Source organism: Chelmon rostratus, chromosome 6 (assembly GCF_017976325.1).
Source record: "Chelmon rostratus isolate fCheRos1 chromosome 6, fCheRos1.pri, whole genome shotgun sequence".
Taxonomy (NCBI): domain Eukaryota; kingdom Metazoa; phylum Chordata; class Actinopteri; order Chaetodontiformes; family Chaetodontidae; genus Chelmon; species Chelmon rostratus.
The window spans coordinates 28,638,753-28,662,134 of NC_055663.1; the positions used below are offsets into that span (position 1 = coordinate 28,638,753).

The following is a 23,382-nucleotide window of genomic DNA, read 5'->3' on the forward strand; positions in this document are numbered from 1 at the left end:
GCTCCCAAAGTTTTCTACTGGTACAGATAAGCCACGCTCCAACTGATGTTCACTAGCATTTATTTTCTTCTTCGCACAGCAAACACCGTGAAAAACTGTGCAAAATTAACAATACAAAAACAAGCATTTGTCAGCACAAACACATCCTCAAACTTAAATAAATCATCTGTTCAAAATAAATTACAAAAACATACCGTATGCGCCTTCTGACCAGTAATTTAGGAGTTGTTACAGTCCCTTAGCGTCTATTTTATTGTTTTCACCGTCCAGTGTGCGTTTTCTGCGTCTGTTTTCCTGGCAGCACATTTCCTGTATCTGATCATGTGACGCTGCATGCTGACTATTTAGAGCAATATGTAATGTGACCAGCAGGTGGTAGTAACATGACAAAGAACTTGCAGACATTTAAAACAAGACATTTTCTCTGCAGTAACAAAAAACTCTGTACAAAAGAAACACATTTTCCTGTGACAGCTACACTGCCACCAAAATTACAAAGATTTATATTCATCCATGTGTTAAACAAATTAAATCTAGTAATTTTCCTGAATTGACAATCAACCATCAAACCATGTTGCCTCAATAACGTCAAAACAATTTAATCTTCAAACCTGCAAACCACTCTTCTGTGTTTGTGTTATCAGATTTTGTACCTTGACACTGTAGTCTAGGACTCATTTTCAACTAGTATTACTAGTTTTTGAACTGGTCGCTCAAGAAACGACAGTTGCTTCAAACGTTCACCTTTCTTCCCTAAATCCCTCTGTCCTATTTGGATCTTAACCTTTCGCACAAGACCATCATCATCTTCACTCGTCTGAACTACTCTGGCCAATTTCCACTCATTTCTGGGAATATTGTCCTCCTTGACTATCACTACATCCCCAACTTGCACATTTCTTTTAGGTGCATGCCACTGTTGTCTTCTTTGCGCCACCTGCTCCAGAATTGCTCTGTTAGATATTGCACCCTCCGCCACCTCTTTCTGGCATACAAATCTTCCCTGACAAATTTGCCAGGAGGTGGAAGGGGCAGAGACATTTTCATCGTGAGCAAATGGTTAGGTGTCAAAGGCTCAACACTTGTGGGGTCACTGATTGTATCTGTAGTGAGTGGGCGATTGTTCACAATCGACATGGCCTCGTAGAAGAATGTTCTCAATGAGGTGTCATCTAGCCTTCCTGTGGCTTGTGCTAAGACAGAACTCATTACACTCCTGACTGTCCGAATCTGGCGTTCCCAAACTCCGCCCCTGTGACTTGCTTCGGGAATGTTCATTTGGAAGTCACATTGGTTTGTAGCCAAATAGGTAGAAATCTTCTCTTCGTCTAACTCCAGCAGACCTTTTTCAAACTCATTCTTTGCCCCGACAAAATTTGTACCTCGGTCGCATCTAATCTGTCTCACTGCTCCTCTGATTGCTATGAAGCATCTCAAAGCATTTATAAATGCATCAGTGGTGAGATCCACCAGCATTTCAATGTGAATGGCTCTGGAGCTTAAACATGTGAACAACAAGCCATATCGCTTACATTCTTTCCGACCTTGCTTTGTGTAGAAGGGGCCAAAACAGTCGAGTCCAGTGTATGAGAAAGGGGGTGAGGGATCTACTCGGTCAACTGGCAAGTCAGCCATGCGCTGCTCTTCGACTGGTCCACGCACCTTTCTGCAAGTGACACAACACTTAATATGTTTGGCCACTACCTTACTAGCACCTATTACCCAATAACCATTGGCCCTGAGTTCGTTTAATGTTTGGCCTCGACCTTGATGTTGTGTTTTCTTGTGATAGTGGTCGAGAACAAGTTTTGTGACAATGCCTTCCTTAGGAAGAATCACTGGATGTCTCAACTCAAATGATACAGAAGACTTTCTCAACCGCCCTCCGACCCTAAGCAGGTCATTCACAAGGATGGGATCAAGTTGGTACATCTTATGAGTTCTTGGTAGTTTAGCTGATTTTTGACTGAACCATTTCAGCTCTTCTTTAAAGGCCTCTCTTTGTGCTGCCTGGATGAGTACAAAAGCAGCCATTTTTCTCTCCTCCACACTAATGTGCCCTGACTTGTCTCTCTTTGCCATTCTTTTAATCCTTGCAACAACATTGAGGGCTGTATTCCAGTCAGAGAATCTTGAGAACCTCTCAAGAAAGCTGTCTGTCTCAACTGCATTCGTCTTCAGGACTTTTACCTCTGGGTCCCCAACAAGAAGCTCTGGGGAATGTTGGTTTATGTTAATTTCTCGATCCCATAAAAACCTAGGTCCAGAGAGCCAGTTTGAGTCGATCAGGCCTGCCACCGTGAGACCCCTAGAGGCATGATCCGCTGGATTTTGATCAGTTTCAATATAGTACCATTGTCTTGGATCTGTAGTGTCTCTTATTTTCTGGACGCGATTAGCAACAAAAACATGAAAGCGCCGAGCTTCATTCTTAATGTACCCAAGCACGACTCGAGAATCTGTCCAGAAAAACTCCTTATCTATCTTCAGCTCAAGCTCTGCTCTGAGGAAGTTACTTACTCCGGCAGAAACTGTGGCTGCAGTGAGTTCAAGGCGCGGGATGGTGACAATGCTTGTGGGTGCCACTCTGGCTTTACCCATTACCAGTGTACAATGCACTTGTTCATCAGCAACAATCCTGATATATGAACATTGCCCATAACCATTGCTGCTGGCATCTGAAAAATGATGCAGCTCAATTTTTTGGATCGTGCCGAGGTTCTCAGGAATGAGACATCTTGGTATTTGAATTTTTTGAAGATTTTCCAAGTCACAGAGCCATATTTTCCACTTGGTCTCAAGTGCAGGGGGAACAGGCTCATCCCATCCAACACCACGTTTGCACATCTCTTGCAGCACTTGTTTTCCAGACAAGATGTAGGGAGAGAGAAATCCTAATGGATCGTACACGCTTGCAACTGTTGCTAGGATTCCTCGCCGTGTGGCTGGTTTTTCTTTGAGGGCCACATTGAACGAGAACACATCGGCCTCTACGTCCCATTTTATTCCCAATACACTATGCATTGGAATCTCAGTGTAGTTCAGATTCACATTTTTCCTGTCACTGGCACATTCTGTCTCTGGAATTGCATCCAAGACTTCTTTGTTATTGCACACAAATTTGTGTAAGCGCAACTTTCCTTTAGCACAGATTTCTTGTGCTTCATTGACCAGCTGTTTCGCTTTGTTGACTGAATCAAAACTGATGAGCCCGTCATCCACATAGAAATTTTTGTGAATGAAGCTGACTGCCAAGGGGTAGTCCCTTTCATGTTCACTGGCTAGGTGCTTCATGCCAAAGTTAGCACATCCTGGAGATGATGCTGCTCCAAAAATATGCACTCGCATGCGATATTCCTTAGGCTCAGTATCTGTGTTCCCATCTTTCCACCACAGGAACCTTAAGAAGTCCCGATCTCCTTGGCTGACGTGGAAGCGGTGGAACATTTTTTCCACGTCGCACATGACTGCGATTTGGTGTTCGCGAAATCTGCACAAGACTCCTACCAGAGCATTGGTCAAATCTGGACCTGTCAGTAGGTGGTCATTTAGAGAGGTGCCTTCAAATCTGGCAGAGCAGTCAAAAACAACTCTAATTTTCTCTGGCTTCCTTGGATGGTACACCCCATGGTGTGGAATGTACCATGTATTACCATCCTTCGGTGTGTCGTCTGCTTCTTCTGCATCACCATCTTCAAACACACTGTCCATGAATTTCACATAGTCTTCTTTGTACTTGGGATTTTTCTCCATTTTTCTTTCTAAATGCTTTAGGCGAGATGTAGCCAGCTGCTTATTATTTGGAAGATGTGGACGCTCTCTGAAGGGTAGGGGCATTTCCAGATGACCTTCCTTGTTGTGGTTAATATTTCCACTCAAGAGCTGTAGGAACTGAATGTCCTCTTGAGATACACTCCCTTCTTTAGGGTTTGTGTCTAGAAAATCCCTTTCCAATGCTTTGATTACAGAGGCAGGGGTGATGGATGGGAGCTCTTTAACAGAGATGCGATGGCAGACCCCTGTTACATCCATTGAACTGGTCCAGGGTTTAATGGATCCCACAATACTCCATCCTAAGTCTGTTTTGACTGCATATGGATCATAATCATTTCCTGGTATGACTTCCCTTGGTTTCAGAGCCCTTGCACAGTCATAACCAATCAGGAGTGCTACAGGACAGTCCAACAGATTTGGCATCTCCTCTGCAATACAGAGAAGGTGGGTCCACCTTTTCGCTGTCTCACGAGTTGGAATACTGTTTTGTTCCAGTGGAATGTATTCTCTAGTGTATGTAGGTGGCAGCTCAATGTACTCTTGGGAATGGTACCCTCTTACTCTTAGTCCTTCCACCTTTTGGCAAGGCACGATTGAACCCCTGTCAGTCATTGTTGTTAGTTTTAACTTAACAGGTTCAGTGGTTGCCTGAATTTTTTCACAAATGTCTTGGTCAATGAATGTATTACTGCTTTGTGTGTCTAACAGTGCGTACACCAAGATTTCTTTGCTTTTCTCTGCTGCACAAGAGAGCCACACTGGAACAATCATTGAAGTGCAATCACTGTTGCCAACTCTTACACTGCATGAAACGGTTGAATCTCTTTCCTCGTGTGATGGTGTTTCAGGCTTGTCTGCTTGCAGACGTTCTTCATGGAGAGGAGAGGGGTGGTTTCGCCTGCAAATATTACAAGTGACTCTCTGGCGACAATTTTTGGAGGTATGGCCAACTCTCAGGCAGCCAAAGCACATTTTGTTGTCCATAATGAACTGTTTCCTTTCTTCAAGAGACATTGCAGCAAATTTTTCACATTTATAGATAAAATGATTTTGTTGACAGCAGATACATTTAATTTGCCCTTTGTTCTGAGTTGCAGAAGGGCTAGGTCTGGAACTCTTGTCACCCTGTGATGTACCTGTGGCCTTTGAATTTTTAAATACCTTTGTTGATGCCACCAGGACACTTGCCTTCAGACGTTTCTGTTCCTTCTCAGGTTTTTCGCATGTGTGCCTTAATGCATACAGGGAGGATACTGGATTGCATGCTATGCGCGCTTCTTCAGCCACAAAGTCTGCAAATTCTGTGAAACCCGGATATGTCTTCCCTTCATCCAGTGTTTTAGTGACATGCCGGTTCCAGCGGGTTGTTGCCCAGTCAGGAAGTTTCAGTAGCAATTTTTGGTTTTCCTCACAATCATCTAAAACCCTGAGACCTTGCACATGGGGCATAGCATTTTTACAGGAAATGAGGAAATCACTGAACTCTCTTAATTTAAGAGATTCTTTTGATCCAATCTTTGGCCAGCTGCTCAGTTTTCCACGGAAGGCTCTTTGAACTACAAAGGGGTGACCATATCGTTTGTTTAAGGCATCCCAGGCCTGTAGGTATGCTTCCTCATCACTTCGATAGAATGTTCCTTCTAATACACAAAGTGCTTCTCCGCCTATGTATTTTTTCAAATAGAACAGCTTATGTGCTGGATCTGTGCAGCTTGTCTCAATTAGAGCCTTAAAGCAGGTGCGCCACTCAGTGAATTTGAGTGGGTCTCCTGTAAATATGAACGGCTCTGGTGCTGGAAGTCTAGTCATTGCCAAGGATTCTTTCAGTGCTTGAACTAGTGAGGCTTCACCTTTTTGTGACTCTACCCTTTTGTCACAGTGAGAGACTGGATCACTGTGGGGGGTCTTATTGCATTTACCTTCAGAGAAAGGGGGAGCTGACATGTTTAGGAGAACTTGGGTGCATGGAGCGCTGTTGTGCTGCATTGGAAGCTGACTCAGTAAAGTGCCTTTTACTTCACTATCTCTTATTTCAGCATTCAATTTTGATTCCTCTTCAGCATACACATTGTATTCAGCCTCTATGGCCTCAAGATCCCTTCGATCTTCCAACATTTTTAACCTCTCTTGCTGAGCTAGAATTGTCTTTCTCTGGGAAGAGATTTCCATTTCTCTGTTTATTTCAGCCCGTTTTGATGCCAAACGTGCAGCTGCGTCTGCCTTCTTTGCAGATACATGACTTCCTTGCTGACTATGACTTCGCTGACTACTCCGTTCAGCTCTTGACACAGTTGATCCATAAACTGACCTTGCATCTTCTCTTTGGAGTAACTGAAGGAGTGATTCTTTCACAGCTACTGCATCAAACTCCTTGGTATCAACATCTGCATAGCGCCTTTTCAGGAGCAGAGTTATTTCAGTAGTAACTGAAGTGCAGCTATCCATCTTCCTTCTTATGTCTTGAGATGGTGCTGTCAGTGCACGTAAACTCTCATACTCTTGCTTTAGTTCTGACTCACATTTTTCTACTGATTTGATCGTTTCACCTAACTCAGCCTTACAGCATTCTTCTTTAAGTTTAGACCTTATCAGTTGTACCTCTGCCTTAAAGTTTACATATGACGACATGAACTTTCTTTCCTTGTTTGTTATTTCATTCCTTTTAAACTCAAGCATTTTTACTGTTAGGCTTCTTTCCCTTTCTGAGCGTCTAACCTCTGTTTCAACTTGAGCCAGTGGCTGCGGCAGCCCTATCTTATGTATTTCAAGATCTGCCCAAATTTCTCCTATGCGTGTCTGAATTTCTTCTCTTTCAGAATCTTCAAGTTCAGTTTCTAATTTCTCTTCCAACTGTGCTTTCTCATCTTCTAAGGATGCAAGTACGTCCTCTAACACACGAGTTTCTAATGTACTATGTTCCATTTTCAAAAATACTTAAATACTGAACTGCAACCTTTGAAATATTAAACAATGAACGGAAACTTATAAAACAACCAGGAAAATACACTATCTCAATTATCAAACAATATCACAAAAGTTGCACACTTCCAATAAATGTACATTTTCAAAACACACTTTGCTGTTTTTTTTTTTTTTTTTTTTTTTTTTTTAAATGGCTTTAAATTCGGAAACAAACTGTTTCCAGACTCTTAAGATACAGTCTGACCTGGTATCCCAAAGGCGTTGAGACTTATTGCAAAACTGCACTGTCCTTTAATGTTGCCTTGGTCCCTCATGAACTCGACTGGAATGGGCCACTGCAGTTCGGATGTCCAGCTGATGCAGGAATATGGAGGCAGATCTTTGGTGCGGGCTGCAGTGAAGTCCTTGAAGCATGGCCGTGCAGGAATCTTGCTTCTCAGTCTTGGAATGGCCACGTTTTTCACTATAACTGCTCCCAAAGTTTTCTACTGGTACAGATAAGCCACGCTCCAACTGATGTTCACTAGCATTTATTTTCTTCTTCGCACAGCAAACACCGTGAAAAACTGTGCAAAATTAACAATACAAAAACAAGCATTTGTCAGCACAAACACATCCTCAAACTTAAATAAATCATCTGTTCAAAATAAATTACAAAAACATACCGTATGCGCCTTCTGACCAGTAATTTAGGAGTTGTTACAGTCCCTTAGCGTCTATTTTATTGTTTTCACCGTCCAGTGTGCGTTTTCTGCGTCTGTTTTCCTGGCAGCACATTTCCTGTATCTGATCATGTGACGCTGCATGCTGACTATTTAGAGCAATATGTAATGTGACCAGCAGGTGGTAGTAACATGACAAAGAACTTGCAGACATTTAAAACAAGACATTTTCTCTGCAGTAACAAAAAACTCTGTACAAAAGAAACACATTTTCCTGTGACAGCTACAGTTATAATCAATATTTCAGAATAATTTATTATTATTATTATGGTTATTTCCAAGAAAAAACGAGTTAAGGCCAGACTGCCTTCTTAAAACTTAACAAATATTAAAATGAGCCAAATGAGCCAGTTTTTTGAACGGCTCTTTGAAAGGAACGGCTCACCAAGATCCGGCTCCTCTCAAAGAGCCATAAATCCAATCTCTAATGATACAGTATTTAACATCAAAATATTAAAATGCAATAATAACAGTCTCCCAGCTGTGTGTGTGTGGTTTTTGCTGTATTCTCTGTTGGTGTTTCAGGGGTCAAACAGGATTGATGTATGTGAGCAGACGCTAATTAGAAATCCTGTGGTTTCTGTGAGTTTGCTTGTGTAAGACACGTGCAGTTCAAATGAGCTGATTTGTATTTGTACGTGAGACATCGAATGTTGCACTGGAGGTTTTGTTTTGGACGTGTGACAACAAGATGAAGCTGGGAATCGTCATTATCTGAGATCAGCAGCTGTTTGGAGAGTTGCTGCTCTCTTCCAATAAAGGTTTTGAAACAGGGTTTTCATCCGCGGTGAAGGCTCTACAGTTTCATTTACATAATACTCTGTGCTGCACTCTGGGATGTTTCTGGCTGGCACAGACATAAAGGACTCTCGGCTCCCTGCTGGTGTATCTGTGGAGGAAGCCTCGGAGGTTGAGACCATCCCGGAGACGCAGGACGGTTTGGCTGTCAGCTGCATCTGTGAACGACTGTTTCCTGTCAGCAAATCATGATGCAGCCTCACGAGGGAGCGAGATAATAACTTCAGTTCTTGCCAGCAATGAGATTTGGTAATGGTTGTTAGCCAGTGAGGTCAGAGCTGAGGAAGAGGATGAAAATAAACTCTCACTGAGACAAGCCGTCTTCAGATCATCACAGTACAGCGCCAACACACCTCCACAGGTGAACAGGTCCTCAGCTGCTCCACACATCTGGTGATGACCAACACATGTTCGACCTCTGAGGTCCGTTCATGGCTGCGTCCTGCAGCGTCATCAGGTTTTCATCCAGAACCTGGAGGACAGTCTTTGAGCCGTGATGGACGAGCGTTGCTCACGTGCAGACGGCTTCAGACCACGCCATCTTTTTGTCTGTTCAGAGGGTTTCTGCGTCAGATCAGGTGATTAAAGTCTTTAACATGCTCCCAGTGACTCTGTTAAACTGGAAGTGCATGTGAGCAGGGACCCAGTTCAACTCCAACCGTCACCACCCTCCATCGTGGTTCTTTCTGACTTACGTTAACAATTAAAGACAGACAGCATGTTTCCATCATGTCATCAAACTTGTGAAGACCTCTTGAGCTGAGCCTCCACAATCCAAACCCCAGCTGCAGGCGTATAAAGCTTTTCTACTGAAGGCATTCAGTTTTGTCACATCTTTGTGGATTGTCTGGACTGAATGGATGAAGAAGAAACGTTCCACCGTATCCACAGAGGAAGAGAAAAGCTCCACAGGTGAACAGTGAGAGGTTTGTTTGTCTTGATTTTTTCTCCAGCTGAAAAACATCAATCTGCAGGAAAGTGCTTGCCCCTCACTTAAGACCACCCGCTGAGCGGCTCCACACCAGAAACGTCCGTCCAAAGCTATTGTCAGCTTCAGCTAATGCACATTTTTATACAATTTCTGTTGACATTTAAGTTGCTCTTCTCCTTCAGCTGGAGTGCTGCAGACTGAGTGAGTCATGGACTGGAGCTCGAGCAGCTCAAGAGCACTTTGAGAGTACAATAAAAAAAAAAAACAGCATTAAAAGCATCAGAAAATCATCTTCAACCCACCGACAGACTCGGGTCCAGTTCTATAGACACATTTTCATCTGTGCTTGTTTGCACTTTCTTCCGTCTTCAGCCTCTCTGCTCTGCTTCTATTTTTAGCTCCTGAGACCATTTCTCACAATCCACCTCGGCCGGATGAATCCGGAGGATGACTCGTCAGAGTCGAATCAGATTCTTATTTTCCTGGCAATGCTGCAGGGAGTTTGGCATGAGCACAGCAGAAACTTCATGAGAGAGATTAAAACGTGTAAAAAGCTGAAACCCACAGGGAGCAGTGAGCACTGCCAACATCGCAGGGGTTTATCCAAGACTCCAAAAAAACATCAACAAGTCGGAAGCACAGTATAATGAACATTAACAGAGAACGAAGGTGCATCCATACAACCTGATCCTGCACAGTCTGGACCCTGCTGAAAACAGAAATATTAACAGAGTCAATCATTAACAATCAAACAGTTTCCTGAAGTGTTCCTGAGTCCAGGTATTAATCTCCTTTATCTAATCATGCATGATTGTGTTGACCCTTTTTCAACATGTGTTGACAAAGTGTTGACCCTCGCTCCATCCTCGCTGTGAACCACTGAGCCTTTCAATCATGATACTGTCACCTGTTACCAATCAACCTGTTTACCTGTGGAATGCTGATGAGGTCAGACATTAAAGCTGAAGACAACATGCATCTTTCCCCATGTCAGCCCTCTGACTCTAGCAGAGATCACATTAGCATTTCATCTACGTGTCTAATAAAATAAGTGCAGCAGTCAGTCACAGTCTGCCTGTGGACACGTATTCACAGCCGATCACGCAGCTGGGATCGTTAACCTGAAAGTCTCGCTGCTTTAGCTGAGGTCGGCTTGAGTGTAATCCGGTTCAACACTCCTCCATTGTTCCCTTCATATTTCTTACTCCATCCCAGACTTTTCTTTCCTCATCCGTCACTTGTTGTCTCTCGGCAAGACGCTGCATCTCTTTCTCCTCCGTCTGCTTCTTTTGGGCTTCTGGATGTTTGATTGTGGAACACTGAGTGATGCTGAAGGTCTCGTGTGGATCTCAATGAAATTAAAGGATAACTTTGGTTTTTTACAACCTGGACCTTATTTGTAGCATTAAATACGACCATTTACTCACCCAGACAACTTTGGTGGCATTTGGAGTCATTTTGAAGAAATTAGCCCCAGAGGAGCGGCGCGTATATCCGTATAATGCGAGTACTCGGGGCATCCATGCGCAGCCTCTATATAACGCATAATCTGCAGAAACTCGTTCATATTCCAATATTTTGCTATGATATGCTGGTGCTATTCCCCTCTGAGCCCGTGGTGGCATGTTATCAACATCCGGCGTCTCTAGACAACTACCTCTGACGTGGATGATGTCATTACCGAACGCCGGGCGCTGCGAGCAGCCAGCCACAACACGGCTAACTCTGCGGCGGTCGGCTACGAATACGCAATAACGAACCACAGCTGTGCCAAACTACAGCTAAAGTAGCCGGCCGCCGGCTCAGAGGGGAATAGCACCAGCATATCAGAACTAAATATTGGAATATGAACGAGTTTCTGCAGATTATGCGTTATATAGAGGCTGCGCATGGATGCCCCGAGTACTCGCATTATACGGATATACGCGCCGCTCCTCTGGGGCTAATTTCTTCAAAATGACTCCAAATGCCACCAAAGTTGTCTGGGTGAGTAAATGGTCATATTTAATGCTACAAATAAGGTCCAGGTTGTAAAAAACAAAAGTTATCCTTTAAAACATCCTGAACATCATTTAAGAAGCTGCTGGCTGATGAGACGTCTCACAGTCTCTGATAGAGCGTTTGAAACCTGGTTCCTGTTGACTTCCTCCTCAGTGGTTCATTCAGATAGAAAGGAAGGAGTTTTTATTGTTGTCCTGAAGGACGCTTTCATCACGGCGTCTAACTCATCCATTAAGACGAGGCTCTGCAGACAGCGGCTGTGTTAGTAGCGACACTGACTGACGTACATCAGCTTTATTCATACAGCCAAACAACCCTCGTTCTGATGGAAGCATGAATTAATTAAGGTTTCAATGCTGCACACAAAGAAAAAAGTCCCTCAATAAGAATAAGAAAACGGACGACTTGGAGGTGTTTCTTCACAGCAGAGAACAAACAAGAGTGTTGTTTAACTCTGAAGTAGCAGGAAGACACCGGGCGAGCCGACAGGAAGCTTCACTTCAGATCAGCTGAGTGTTCATGTGGTCACATACAGCAGCGTCTGAGGGTCTGAATGTAGACTGACCCTGGATCAGTTGATGTTTCTCTACTGATAAAGCCTGAAACCATCACAAATATAAACCAGTAAACAGGGTCCAGTCCCAAATGGTCCTTCTTCAGGCGTGTAGCAGAGATGCATTAATGCAGAGCTGCGTCAACCGTTATGACGCTCTCAGCGGGTGGAGGATCAAATAATAAAAATGTTTTTCTTTCTGGAACAACAAGATACACAAAGAAAAATGTAGAAAACATCAAATGTTTTCATGTTTTTAGTTTTTATAATTTCATTTCTTTCCCTGAAGAATTGCTTCGAAATCATCTTTTATGCTCAAAACAATGTTATACACTGCTCACAAAAATTAAAGGAACACCTTTTTCATTGGCCCTGGCATGAATTGAATTAAACCTGTCTGATAATTTTCTGGTTGGTTAAGCAGCTGAGAGCCTCGTTAATCAATTTCAGCTGTATTGGTGTTCATGGAATAAACAACAGGTGCACTTCAGTGGCAACAATTAGAAAACCCTCAAAACAGGACTGGTTTTACATGTGGAGGTCATTTCAAGTTTCTCCCTCTTCATCTTTTTCGGCTGGTTTTCCACTCGTGCTGATTTTGGCTTGCGTAAATATCCCTACTGGCAGTATGAGGCGATTCCTTAACCCTACAGAAGTTGCACAGGTTGTCCAACTTCTCCAGGATGGCACATCCACCCGTGCTGCAGCAAGAAGGTTTAATGTGTCTCCCAGCACAATCTCCAGAACATGGAGGAGATTTCAGGAGACTGGTGGTTATTCTCGGAGAGCTGGACAGGGCCGTAGAAGGTCCTCAACCCCTCAGCAGGACCGATACCTGCTCCTTTGTGCAAGGCGGAACAGGCTGAGCACTGCTCGTGCCCTACAGAATGACCTCCAGAGGGCCACTGGTGTGAATGTCTCTACCCAAACAATCAGGAGCAGACTTCATGAAGGTGGCCTGAGGGCCCGACGTCCTGTAGTGGGCCCTGTGCTCACTGCCCAGCACCGTGGAGCTCGACTGGCATTTGCTCAAGAACACCAGAATTGGCAAGTCCGCCACTGGCGCCCTGTACTTTTCACAGACGAGAGCAGGTTCACCCTGAGCACCTGTGATAGACGTGAAAGAGTCTGGAGAAGACAAGGAGGACGCTATGCTGACTGCAACGTCGTTCAACATGACAGGTTTGGTGGTGGGTCAGTGATGGTCTGGGGAGGCATATCCATGGAGGGACGCACAGACCTCTACTGCCTAGGAAATGGTGCTCTGACTGCCATAAGGTATCGAGATGAAATCCTTGAACCCATTGTCAGACCCTACGCTGGTGCAGTAGGTCCTGGTTTCCTCCTAATGCACGACAATGCCCGGCCTCACGTGGCAAGAGTATGCAGGCAGTACCTGGAGGATGAAGGAATTGAAACAATTGAATGGCCTTCACGATCCCCTGACTTAAACCCAATAGAACATCTCTGGGACATTATGTTTCGGTCCATTAGGCGCCGCCAGGTTGCTCCTCAGACTTTACAACAGCTCAGGGATGCCCTCACACAGATCTGGGAGGAAATGCCACAAGACGCCATCTGTCGTCTCATTAGGAGCATGCCGCGACGTTGTCAAGCATGCATACAAGCTCGTGGGGGCCACACAAGATACTGAAAAGCATTTTGAGTGGCAAAAATTAAGTTTTGGAAAAAATGGACTAGCCCTTAACATCTTCATTTCACTCTGATTTTACGGTGTCTACACAATTGCGCCCTCTGTAAGCTGAAAACTTTTATTTCCATTAAAAGACTTGGCATCCTTTTGTTCCTAAAACAGTGCCCTGTCATTATTGGTATAGATATCCAACTTCATATTTTGATCTGATGTATCTTATGTGTTTCTTTAAGGTGCTCCTTTAATTTTTGTGAGCAGTGTATTTCTTCTGACCATGATCTCTCAGTGCTATTAAAGCATGTAGCAGTCCATTACGTCAGTCCTTTGACCTACTTCATCTGCAGCATTAGCATCTTTAGGCATAGCATTAGCATCCATTGGCATCAGTTTACAGGCAGCATTTGCATCCTTTAGCGGTTCAGGTAGCATTAACATCCTTCAGCATCAAGTTGCAGGTAGCATTAGCAGCCTTCAGCATAATTTGTCTCAAAGCATTAGCGTCCCTCAGCATCATTTTTCTGGTAGCATTAGCATCCTTTAGCATCTTTTTTCCTGGCAGCATTAGCATCCTTCAGCAGAAGACGTAACATTAGCATCCTTCAGCTTCAGTTTACAGGTAGCATTAGCATCTTTCACCAGCACAGGCAGCATCCTACAGGATTGGTTTACAGGTAACATTAGCGTTCTTTGGCATCAGATTACAGGTAGCATTAGCATCAGCTAGTCAGTCTAATGACTGCACAGTGGAGTTCTTGGTTCTTGGTGTGGTAAAATGATGATGTCAGACATTCCCAAACAAGTGTAGGAAGGTTCATAACTCTCATCATAAATAATAATTAAAAGTATGTAATATACAATTCCAGTTATTTCTAGTTATTATGAGATTTTCATGAATCAGGCCCCAGTTAGAAAGGCAAATCCTTCCCCGATTTAAGTAGAAGAAACAAGCCTAATTTAACGTTAAGTAAGTGAACCAGCAAGAGGATTAAAAATGTGGTTTAATTTGAGGAGCAGCAGGAACCTGAGCAGGAAAGCATGTGAGAAGGACACTTCGCTGTGGTTTTAAAGGGCAGCAGCGTCTCAATATCATGAATAAAATAGTGAAAGCCTACAAAATAACGAGCAGCTGCTGCCTCTCATAATTAACATGGAGATTAACATGATGATGGCTTCAAGAGTCTTGAGATGAATAATGGGGAGCAAAACTCATTTCGAGGATACAACCTCATTTTCATACTTAATTCAAAGTGAAATTAATGCTATTTCCAGCCTTTCTGGTAATCAGAAACCTCCATATAAAGCACAGATGACATCCAAGGACAATTGTTTTATTGTACTTTAGATGTACATCATGTTCTGATGCAATTACAGGTTTCCATGGTAACTGGCAAACAGCAAGCTCCTCAGTACCGTCTACAGTGATAATACTGCCATTCAAAAGTACAGTCAAATACCAGGTTATTATTCTATTATTTTACTTTTCTTTGAAGCTTTTTAAAGTCTTTTTTTTATTATTATTCTTTGAAGTCTGTCTGAAGATCATGTGGGACAATCACATAACGTCTTTACCCGCAGAGTCAGACCAAAGGTATCGTACAGTTCAGTTCGTGCTCTAACAAAGAAACTTCTTCAGAAAAATAGAAAGTGTAACGTTTCTCCTCATGTATCGTCAGTACCAGTCGAACTTGTTGGAGAAATTCTTCTTGTAGATTTGAGAGTGCTAATTCTCTGAAGAATCACAAACACGGTGTGATGGAGCAGATCTCTTTACTTCATGCAGCACGGAGAGAAGACTAGTCCACAGCGTTCTCTTTCAGAGCATTCACCTTAAATAGTGATAGATCAAAGAAGGCAAGTTGCTAGACTCACAACATGCAAATGACAAGATTGACCAGTTCCTGGAAGACTTCCTCAGTCAACCATTGTTCAGTGTTGATCAAATCAAGTCTACTGTTTGTTATGAATGTTATCTGTCAGTTGGCCTTTAGTGACCCTCCTCTCACAATTTTAACAGCTCTGGTACAAAGAGTCATAAAAAGAGTCTTACAAAGGGTTAACCTTATCAACGATCATCAAAGAGTCTGTAAAGAATGAATCCCTCACAAACTATAGAGCAGGTCCTTCCTAATCCAGTGCAAATTCAACCGACTGTAACTAAAATCTGCAGAACAGTGAGTGAAGGTGAGCTTCATCCTCTGCTGATGTGTGACTCTGATTCACTGATGGAGACGAACAGCAGGTGGAGCAGGTTCTCCAGCCTCTGCCATTAGGCCACCACAGAAGAAGAGACACAAAGAGACAACGTCCTTCAAAGGATGGATCCCATTTCTCAAAATTGCATCCTCGTTTCCCTCACTTGCGTCTTTTCCTTGCGTCTTAGTCCCTCCCACCAGGGATGCATGAGAGGACGCAAGGAAACCACGCAAGGAGAGAAGAAACGAGGAAACATGTTTTATGAGAATTGAGACGTCCTTCCCTCTGAAGCGTCACGTGAAGCGACGTCTGTTTCTGATGACGTTACACAGGTGGATCTGCTGCAGTTACCGTCATATTCACACCCCCACCACCCCCCGCCCTCGATATATTTACATTTTATACTTATATTTACATTATTTTAAAAAGTCTCCAGCACTAGCAAATAAATATGAAACACTTTTATTAACACACATGAGAATTAATGAGTTCATTCTTGGCTGGACGCCTCTTCAGGTGAACAGGTGGTCATTTTCTGACCTGAACTTTATCAGCCTCGCTGTGTCTTCTGTCCTGTTCAATGAGACACATTTCAGAGCTGTCAGTGAAGGCAACCTACGAGCCATGAAACACATTATTTCACTCAGATAACACGCAGAACAAGTGACGAGAGGCCGGTGTGTTAGTGTTAGAACAGGTTGTAGATAAAAGACTGCTGAGTGGAGACAAAACTGGAGACAGATGTTTTAATGTCTGACGCTGAACAGAAATCAGCTGCTGCGGGACTTTTATCCATCAGTAGAAATAACAGCGGTAAACCAAACTCTGTCTCCAGCTCCGTCTCTCTCAGGTCTGGGAGGTCCAGTCACTTCTCCACATTTGACATGATTTCTCTGAATATCTGTAAAGAAATAAGTCTTCCTGCCTGCCGGCCTGCGCACAGTGAGAGGCGGTTGCTAGGCAACGTACGTGTTTACGTTCAGAGCCTCTGCACACTGAGAGTGGTGACAGACGAGAGTGGACTCATTTTAAATCAATAAATATGTTTTAATCACTATTTTGTGTCAGTTTATATTGAATGCTTTAGTAGTGAGCAGAGTTCTAAGCGGGATGATAGTGAGCAGGTTCCTATCGTCCCTGCTCACTATACATCATCTCTTACATGATTGAAACATGACGGATCCTCATGTTCTTGTGTTATCGCTATTTGGAGAACGTAACGTTCAGTTAGGCTCATCTGAATTACTGCAGGATATTTACACTAGCGCACTTTCTCCACCTCGTTCAAACGTGCCAGCTGTGGGGGCGGAGTCTTCATACCGTTCAGTTGACAGACTTCCGGGTAGGATGCACTGATGTATCCTCGCTCATAGCTCCTCCGAGATCCCTCCTCATTGCTCCTCGATCCTCGCTCCTCAGAGCCGCAATTTTCGCTTTGGGACGGCCGGCAATATGGCGGACCAGGAGTACTTCCGGTTCGAGCGAGGAGGGAGGAAACGACAATTTTGAGAAATGAGATCCACCCAAAGAGCTGCAGTCAAAGGTAAAACAATGACAACATGATGGAGATCAGATATTAGTTTAATGTGTTCGTGTGAGGAAGATTCCAGCTTCCTCGTCATCATATCCAGTATAGAACTCTGGAGTTTAATGATGAAGCAGCTTCAGCTCCTGCATGTAGAGTCTGTGAGGTGACAGATTAATCCAGACACTCAGAAACGGGATGTTTGTGTTCCTGGTTGATGAGTGAGAGGCGATGGGGTTGTGTCTAATCTGGAATATTCCTCCTCGTTTGATGAATCTCAGCTCGCCTCCTCTCCCTCTGCACTCGTCATGTGATCTTCCTCAGTTTCCCTGCAGGCGTCGAATGTGTTCACTGCAGTTTGGATTTAACATCTCTGTCGTCTCAAGCTGCTCTGCCTGCATATCAAAGTGATGCTTTTACAGCTGAATATAAACTGATTATTAACATCCCAGCACCTTGTTTGTAACTATTATACAAGGATCACATCAGCCATGTTGCGTGTTCCAGTCTGTTCATTACAAATTGTACATAATATACGTCAGTACACCATTTTCCAAAGGACAGCATGAAGACTGGAGGCTTGGACTGAAGACTCTTTGCCACTGATGGGCCATGATGGTTCTGCTGTCGACTGTTTTGAAGGCTCGAGTTTGGTCGCAGTTTTTTGGAGCCAGAAGTGACCATGTTTGGATGAGAGGGTGGAGCTGGGAGGGGGCGAGGGGTGGATCTGACTGAGAGCCACACGGGTCACACAGAAGCACACACACAGAGTCCGCCTCTTTATTCGGGTCATCGTGGTGTTTTTGCTGTTGTTGGTCTTTTTAATTGACACTTTGACCTTCTCGTGTCAGCTTCCTGTCTGTGCTGTCGTCAATGAGTCACCACAGAGGAGCGTCTCACTGAGTGTCTCTGACCGAGGCGCCGCCGTCTGAATACTGACACTGTGGACCTCATTCTGTTCCACTCCACAGTGGAAGACTGACGCCTCTGTGTGTTTGGTGTTGGGATCTTCATCTACTTACTGCATATTGAGCAACACTTGGTGGTATCAGGAACCAGGACCATGAACCAGGACCAAGAACAAGGACATGAGCCAGAACCATGACCTGGTTCATGCAGTGATGGAGTGACAGCATAATGCTGTGATGGCATGATGCAATGATGCAGTGATGATGTCATGCAGTGATGGAGGCAATGACACTTCCTCTACTTCCTCTTGAATAAGAGCACTGGAAAATATGTTGTTAATGTTCAGTGGGGCTTTTTTGCAGCTAAATGAGCTTTTCCAGAGTCTGCAGAGGATAAAGCACCAATCTCAGCTGAAGAACTGAAGATCAACTTACTTACATCTCATCCTGAGCTTTCAGCTTCATTTCACTGTCCTCATCAGAGGCGGAGTTTGCTCAGTTGTCACAGTGGTGCTGAGCTGCTGAACTCTTAATGCTTCACACATTAATGTGGAAAATAATCCGTTTAATTGATAATGAAAATCAGCATTAGCTGCTCTGACAATGTGCATGGACCTCATTTCCTGTTTTATTTTGTAGTAGCCTTCCTCATGGATTTCTGTATATTTACTTGCCATCTTTGTTCGGTTTCACTGACCACCTGCTCTCAATCATCCAATCAGTTCGTTAAGAGAGGAACACCAGCAGAGTTCCAATGATCTGTGAATACTCTCAGGGAGCTTTTAGCTGAACCAGAAGATCCTGTGAAGCAGTTCCAGTTTGATGGAGGAAAGTTCTCATGGAATGGGAGCAATGCTGATGGACTCTGTGTGCGACTGGCCGTCGGTAAAGAGAAAGAGGCTTGTTGTAAAATAGATCAATGTAACATGATCAAGAGCTATCAAGGTTCTTTATTGTCACTGAGCATAACATGTCAATGAAATTTGTATTGCAACCCCCATGTTAGAAACAATAAGACCGTAATAATGAAATAAAGATACTAAAATAAAATAAACTAACATGCAGATAAAAATATGCATAAATGCAATAAAAATATACCAGAAATGAGAATATCATCAGTCTCATGTCTGTGCACTGTTAGCTTAGCTCAGCATTAAGACAACATGCTAATTAGCGAACTTCAGATGTGCTGTAATAGGCTAGCTGTTTCCTCCAGCGTCTGCTAAGCTAGGCTAACCACACCATGACTCCTGCTCTGTACTTAGCGTGGACTGACACTGATCTGAACGTCTCAATAAGAAGGCGAATGAGCACGTTTCTTAAGATGTAGAACGTCTTTTATTTGTTAGAACACTGACAGAAAATCAGTGATGTCTCGACTTAACTTTAAGAAAATGAAAGAGAATGAAGAAAACTTGAAACGTGCTGATGAGGCACATCACTGACACAGAAACAGAATTTAATTACTGTTGAACACTGAGGAGCTGTGATATCTGTCGACAGCCCCCTGCCGAGCCCACCCTGTTCTCACACACACACACACACACACACCACAGCAGGAGTCCTGTTTCTCCTCTGCTGAGTTGGAGAAACGAACCCAGGGGGGTTGAGGAGGTCTGGTCCTCTGTGATTACGTGAACTGTGAAACCTGAAGGGGTCTCATCAGCAGAAAATCACACCAAAACAAGCTGCAGAAGGATTTTCCCACCTGAGCGTCATGTGAAAATAAGAGCAGATGCAGTCACATGGGGGGAGTGAGGCTTCCCAGACGACAGAGCCAGCGTCCGCTGAAAGAAGCCGTTCAGACCTTCATCGTACTCTCACATCTGTGTCTCACGCACTCACTGATGACTGAAGAGGCCTGCAGCGGCTCAGATCCCCCAGTCTCCAGCCTCAATCTAAAGCCTCTGTCTCCAGTCTCTGTCTGTAGCATCTGTCTCCAGTCTCTGTCTCCAGCCTCAGTCTCCAGCCTCTGTCTCCAGCCCCAGTCTTCAGTCTCTGTCTCTCGTCTCTGTCTCCAGCCTCTGTCTCCAGTCTCTGTCTCTAGTCTCTGTCTCCAGTCTCTGTCTCCAGCCTCAGTCTCTAGCATCTGTCTCTAGCATCTGTCTCCAGCCTCTGTCTCCAGCCTCAGTCTCAGTCTCAGTCTCCAGTCTCAGTCTCAGTCTCTGTCTCCAGTCTCTGTCTCTAGTCTCTGTCTCCAGCCTCAGTCTCCAGCCTCAGTCTCCAGTCTCTGTCTCCAGCCTCTGTCTCCAGCCCCAGTCTCCAGTCTCTGTCTCCAGTCTCTGTCTCTAGTCTCTGTCTCCAGCCTCAGTCTCTGTCTCCCTTCTCAGTGTCCAGCCTCAATCTCAAGCCCCAGTAACCAGCCCCTGTCTCCAGCCTCAGTCTCCAGTCTCAGTCTCCAGCCACTGTCTCCAGTCTCTGTCTCCAGCCTCAGTCTCCAGCCTCAGTCTCCAGCCTCTGTCTCTAGTCTCAGTCTCCAGTCTCAGTCTCCAGTCTCTGTCTCCAGTCTCTGTCTCCAGTCTCTGTCTCCGTGCTGTAAAAACTGTGTACTTGACGCTTGAATAAACCCGAATAGACTGAACTGCTGCTTCATGGTTGTCATGTTTCTTTCTGTTTGGTTTTAAAGCTCAGATTGCATTCCTGACCTTTTTTTGTGACGTTAAATGAAATCTGTGGAAACTGTGCAGACCTGACGACTGAAGGAGAAAGAGTCAACCAAACCTTCCCATCTCTTCCTTTCAACAGGCACATGCAGTTCTGGTTGCCATGGTGACCTCAAGATAGAGGATCCAGCATCAGTGTGCAAAATTGATTTGAGTGAAGGCAGCTGTGGCTCTCTGGGGTTCGGTGGAGTGTTGTTGGGGAATGTGCCGGTGGATGAATGCAGCTGGACGGCACATTCAGTTTCATCATCGGCTTCATGTAAGAAGAAGAGTCTCACACAAACACGATTCTCACTCAGCTTCAGCAGGTTCGTCTCTTTAATATGAGAGATTCTCTTATTTTTGTTTCATCTTTGCTTTTCTTTCTAGTTTGGGACTTGTTTGGAAAATGGCGAGGTCACATCTATCTGCGCACCAATCAGAATTGGGCAACAGGTGACTCAGTTGTCTTTGTTGAAACGTTTGTCCTTCATGTGGAATTATGTGCTGGAGTGGGACCAGAAACCTCCCAAAGCAACTTTTCCTGACCAAGAAATAGTCCGATCCATAACCCCACGTGAAAAACAGCCAGCGACAGGTAAGGTAGTGTGGAGACGATGACCTGACAGGTGAGCCCTCTCCACCTCTCACAAAATAAATGTTGTCATTTCACAGTTCAGCTGCTGGATGTCTCCTGCGTCACCACCTCAGTGTTTGTGACCTGCAGCCTTCAAGCTTCCTCGTCACACTGTGGGACTTTCATGCTGGACCCTGATTGGCTAGCAGGTCCGTCCAGGTGTTGAACAGGTGAAAGAGCAGCTTTCCTCCGTCATCAGCTGACTGACTCACAGAGACGTTCAAACATCACAGCGATGAACGACGGAAGCAGAGAGACGTCACGCTGTCCTCCAGACGCCGTCTCTCCTGACGATGGAGAGACGGCGACAAACAGCGTCAACAACAGAAGGACGAGAGAGGACACACTGAAGGAAACCACACAGAGGCTGTCTCTGATTGGTTCTCTCGGTCATGTGACGGAGCGATGAGGCAGGATTCATGAGCGCTAAACACAACGTGTCACACATGCATTCTCTCACATACACACACACTCTCTCTTGCTCTCACACACACTCTTTCTTAAACACACACACATACACTCTCTCTCTCACACACACTCTCTCACACACACACACTCTCTCACACACACACACTCTCTCTCTCACACACACTCTCACACACTCTCTAACACGCTCTCTCTCTCAGACTTTCTCTCTCACACACTCTCTCACACTCTCTCTCTCTCTCTCTCACACACTCTGAGGCAGAGGTTCCTTCTGATGGATGTCCGCATGTGAGTGTGTGTGAGAGAGAGTGTGAGAGAGCGCATGTGAGAGTGTGTGAGTGTGTGTGAGAGAGAGTGCGTGTGTTGAGTGTGTCTGTGTGTGTTTGAGAGTGTGTGTGTGTGTGTGTGTGTGTGTGCTCACTCAGTACCTCACACAGTGAACGCAGCACAGCTCATCACAACATGCTGCAGTTTAATTCTTTGTTTCACAACCAACATGTGCTTTATGTCACGCAGCAGACTGGAGGGATCCACTGGGGGGATCCACTGGAGGGATCCACTGGAGGGATCCACTGGAGCTCTGCTGCAGACTCCAGCTGTGCAGGACAGTCTGGTGATGTTTTTCCTCCTGTCATTAAATTAAATCTTGCTGTCCTGCAGCATCTGTTTTCCATTTCCATGAAGCAGCAGCGATACGCGCGAGCCGCTGCTGGACCGAGCTGGTGAACTGGTCTGTATGAACCTGCAGCGCCGTGAAAAGCTGGTGGAGCTCAGAGATCCCCCGTGTGTCGTCTGATCCCCACTCCCACCTGTGCACCTGTTTCTCATTCTCTGATCAGAGCCTCAGTATATCTGCCAGCCCACCCGGAGCCTCCTGCTCACCACTCACCCAGCCACAAACACTCACTACAGCACCACATGTGGATTCATCCGCTGCTGAAAATAGTCCCAACAGATGCTCTATTTCCTCCCGATTGTCTGATAACAGCTACAGTGAGCAGCTGTTGGAGGAAACCTCTGAAGTTTCAAACATGAAACTAAAAATTTATGGTGTTTTTAAAGAATTACTGCTTATTGTTATTTATTATCATGTTCAAATTCTACATTGATAGCATTCACAATCTCCATGTTACTGTGTTTTTCAGCAGCCATCAGTTTGTATTTTAGTCGATAGTTTGCAGAATGTAGATGTTTTTTTCTTCTATATTGTAAAGATGGAGGACGTATGTGACGCGAGATAATTGTGCATTATTGACGAGACTGTGTAGGTGTTACTGTAGAGTCTATCGATCATTCTGAATGAGTGCTGTGTGCTTTATGTAGTGTGACTGCAGCTGAGAGCCACAGACAGGAAGTCAAAGTTCTCAGACACAGTTTAACACATAAACACATGAGCTGCCTCGAGAAGACGAGAGGAGACGGAGAAGGTACCAGACAGAGGTCCTGCAGTAGCCTCAGTGTATTAATCCCTCTATTATTGGACAGAGATGATGAACACCATCCATCAGTAACAGCATACAAACTAACCCAAAGCTTCTTAAATAAAGATAGAAAACAAACAAGATGGAAGAGCTGAGAGACAATAAATAAATAAACCAATAAGAATAAAACTGAAGATGATGCACAGCAGCAGCAGCGGCAACAACAACAACAGCAACAACTGTGGCCTAGAGGTTGGAGAAGCGGCTTGTGATTG

General features: G+C 44.5%; 1 protein-coding gene across 3 annotated transcripts; it reads right to left on the reverse strand.

Annotated features, from left to right (window-relative positions):
* Positions 1-7,640, reverse strand: LOC121607771. 3 transcript variants are annotated; one of them, XR_006006896.1, is made up of 2 exons: positions 195-7,640; positions 1-95 (listed from the first exon to the last, which is right to left on the reverse strand). XR_006006896.1 is itself a non-coding variant. In XM_041938717.1 (2 exons), exon 2 carries the CDS (start codon positions 6,694-6,696, stop codon positions 877-879), a length of 5,820 nt encoding a protein of 1,939 aa, XP_041794651.1. In that variant the 5' UTR covers positions 6,697-7,262; positions 7,362-7,640; the 3' UTR covers positions 69-876. The 3 variants fall into 3 exon arrangements, 2 of the variants coding, with proteins under 2 accessions (XP_041794651.1, XP_041794653.1); XM_041938717.1 differs by having other exon boundaries at positions 69-7,262; positions 7,362-7,640; XM_041938719.1 differs by having other exon boundaries at positions 69-4,296; positions 5,070-7,640.
* Positions 7,641-23,382: the final 15,742 nt, after the last annotated feature.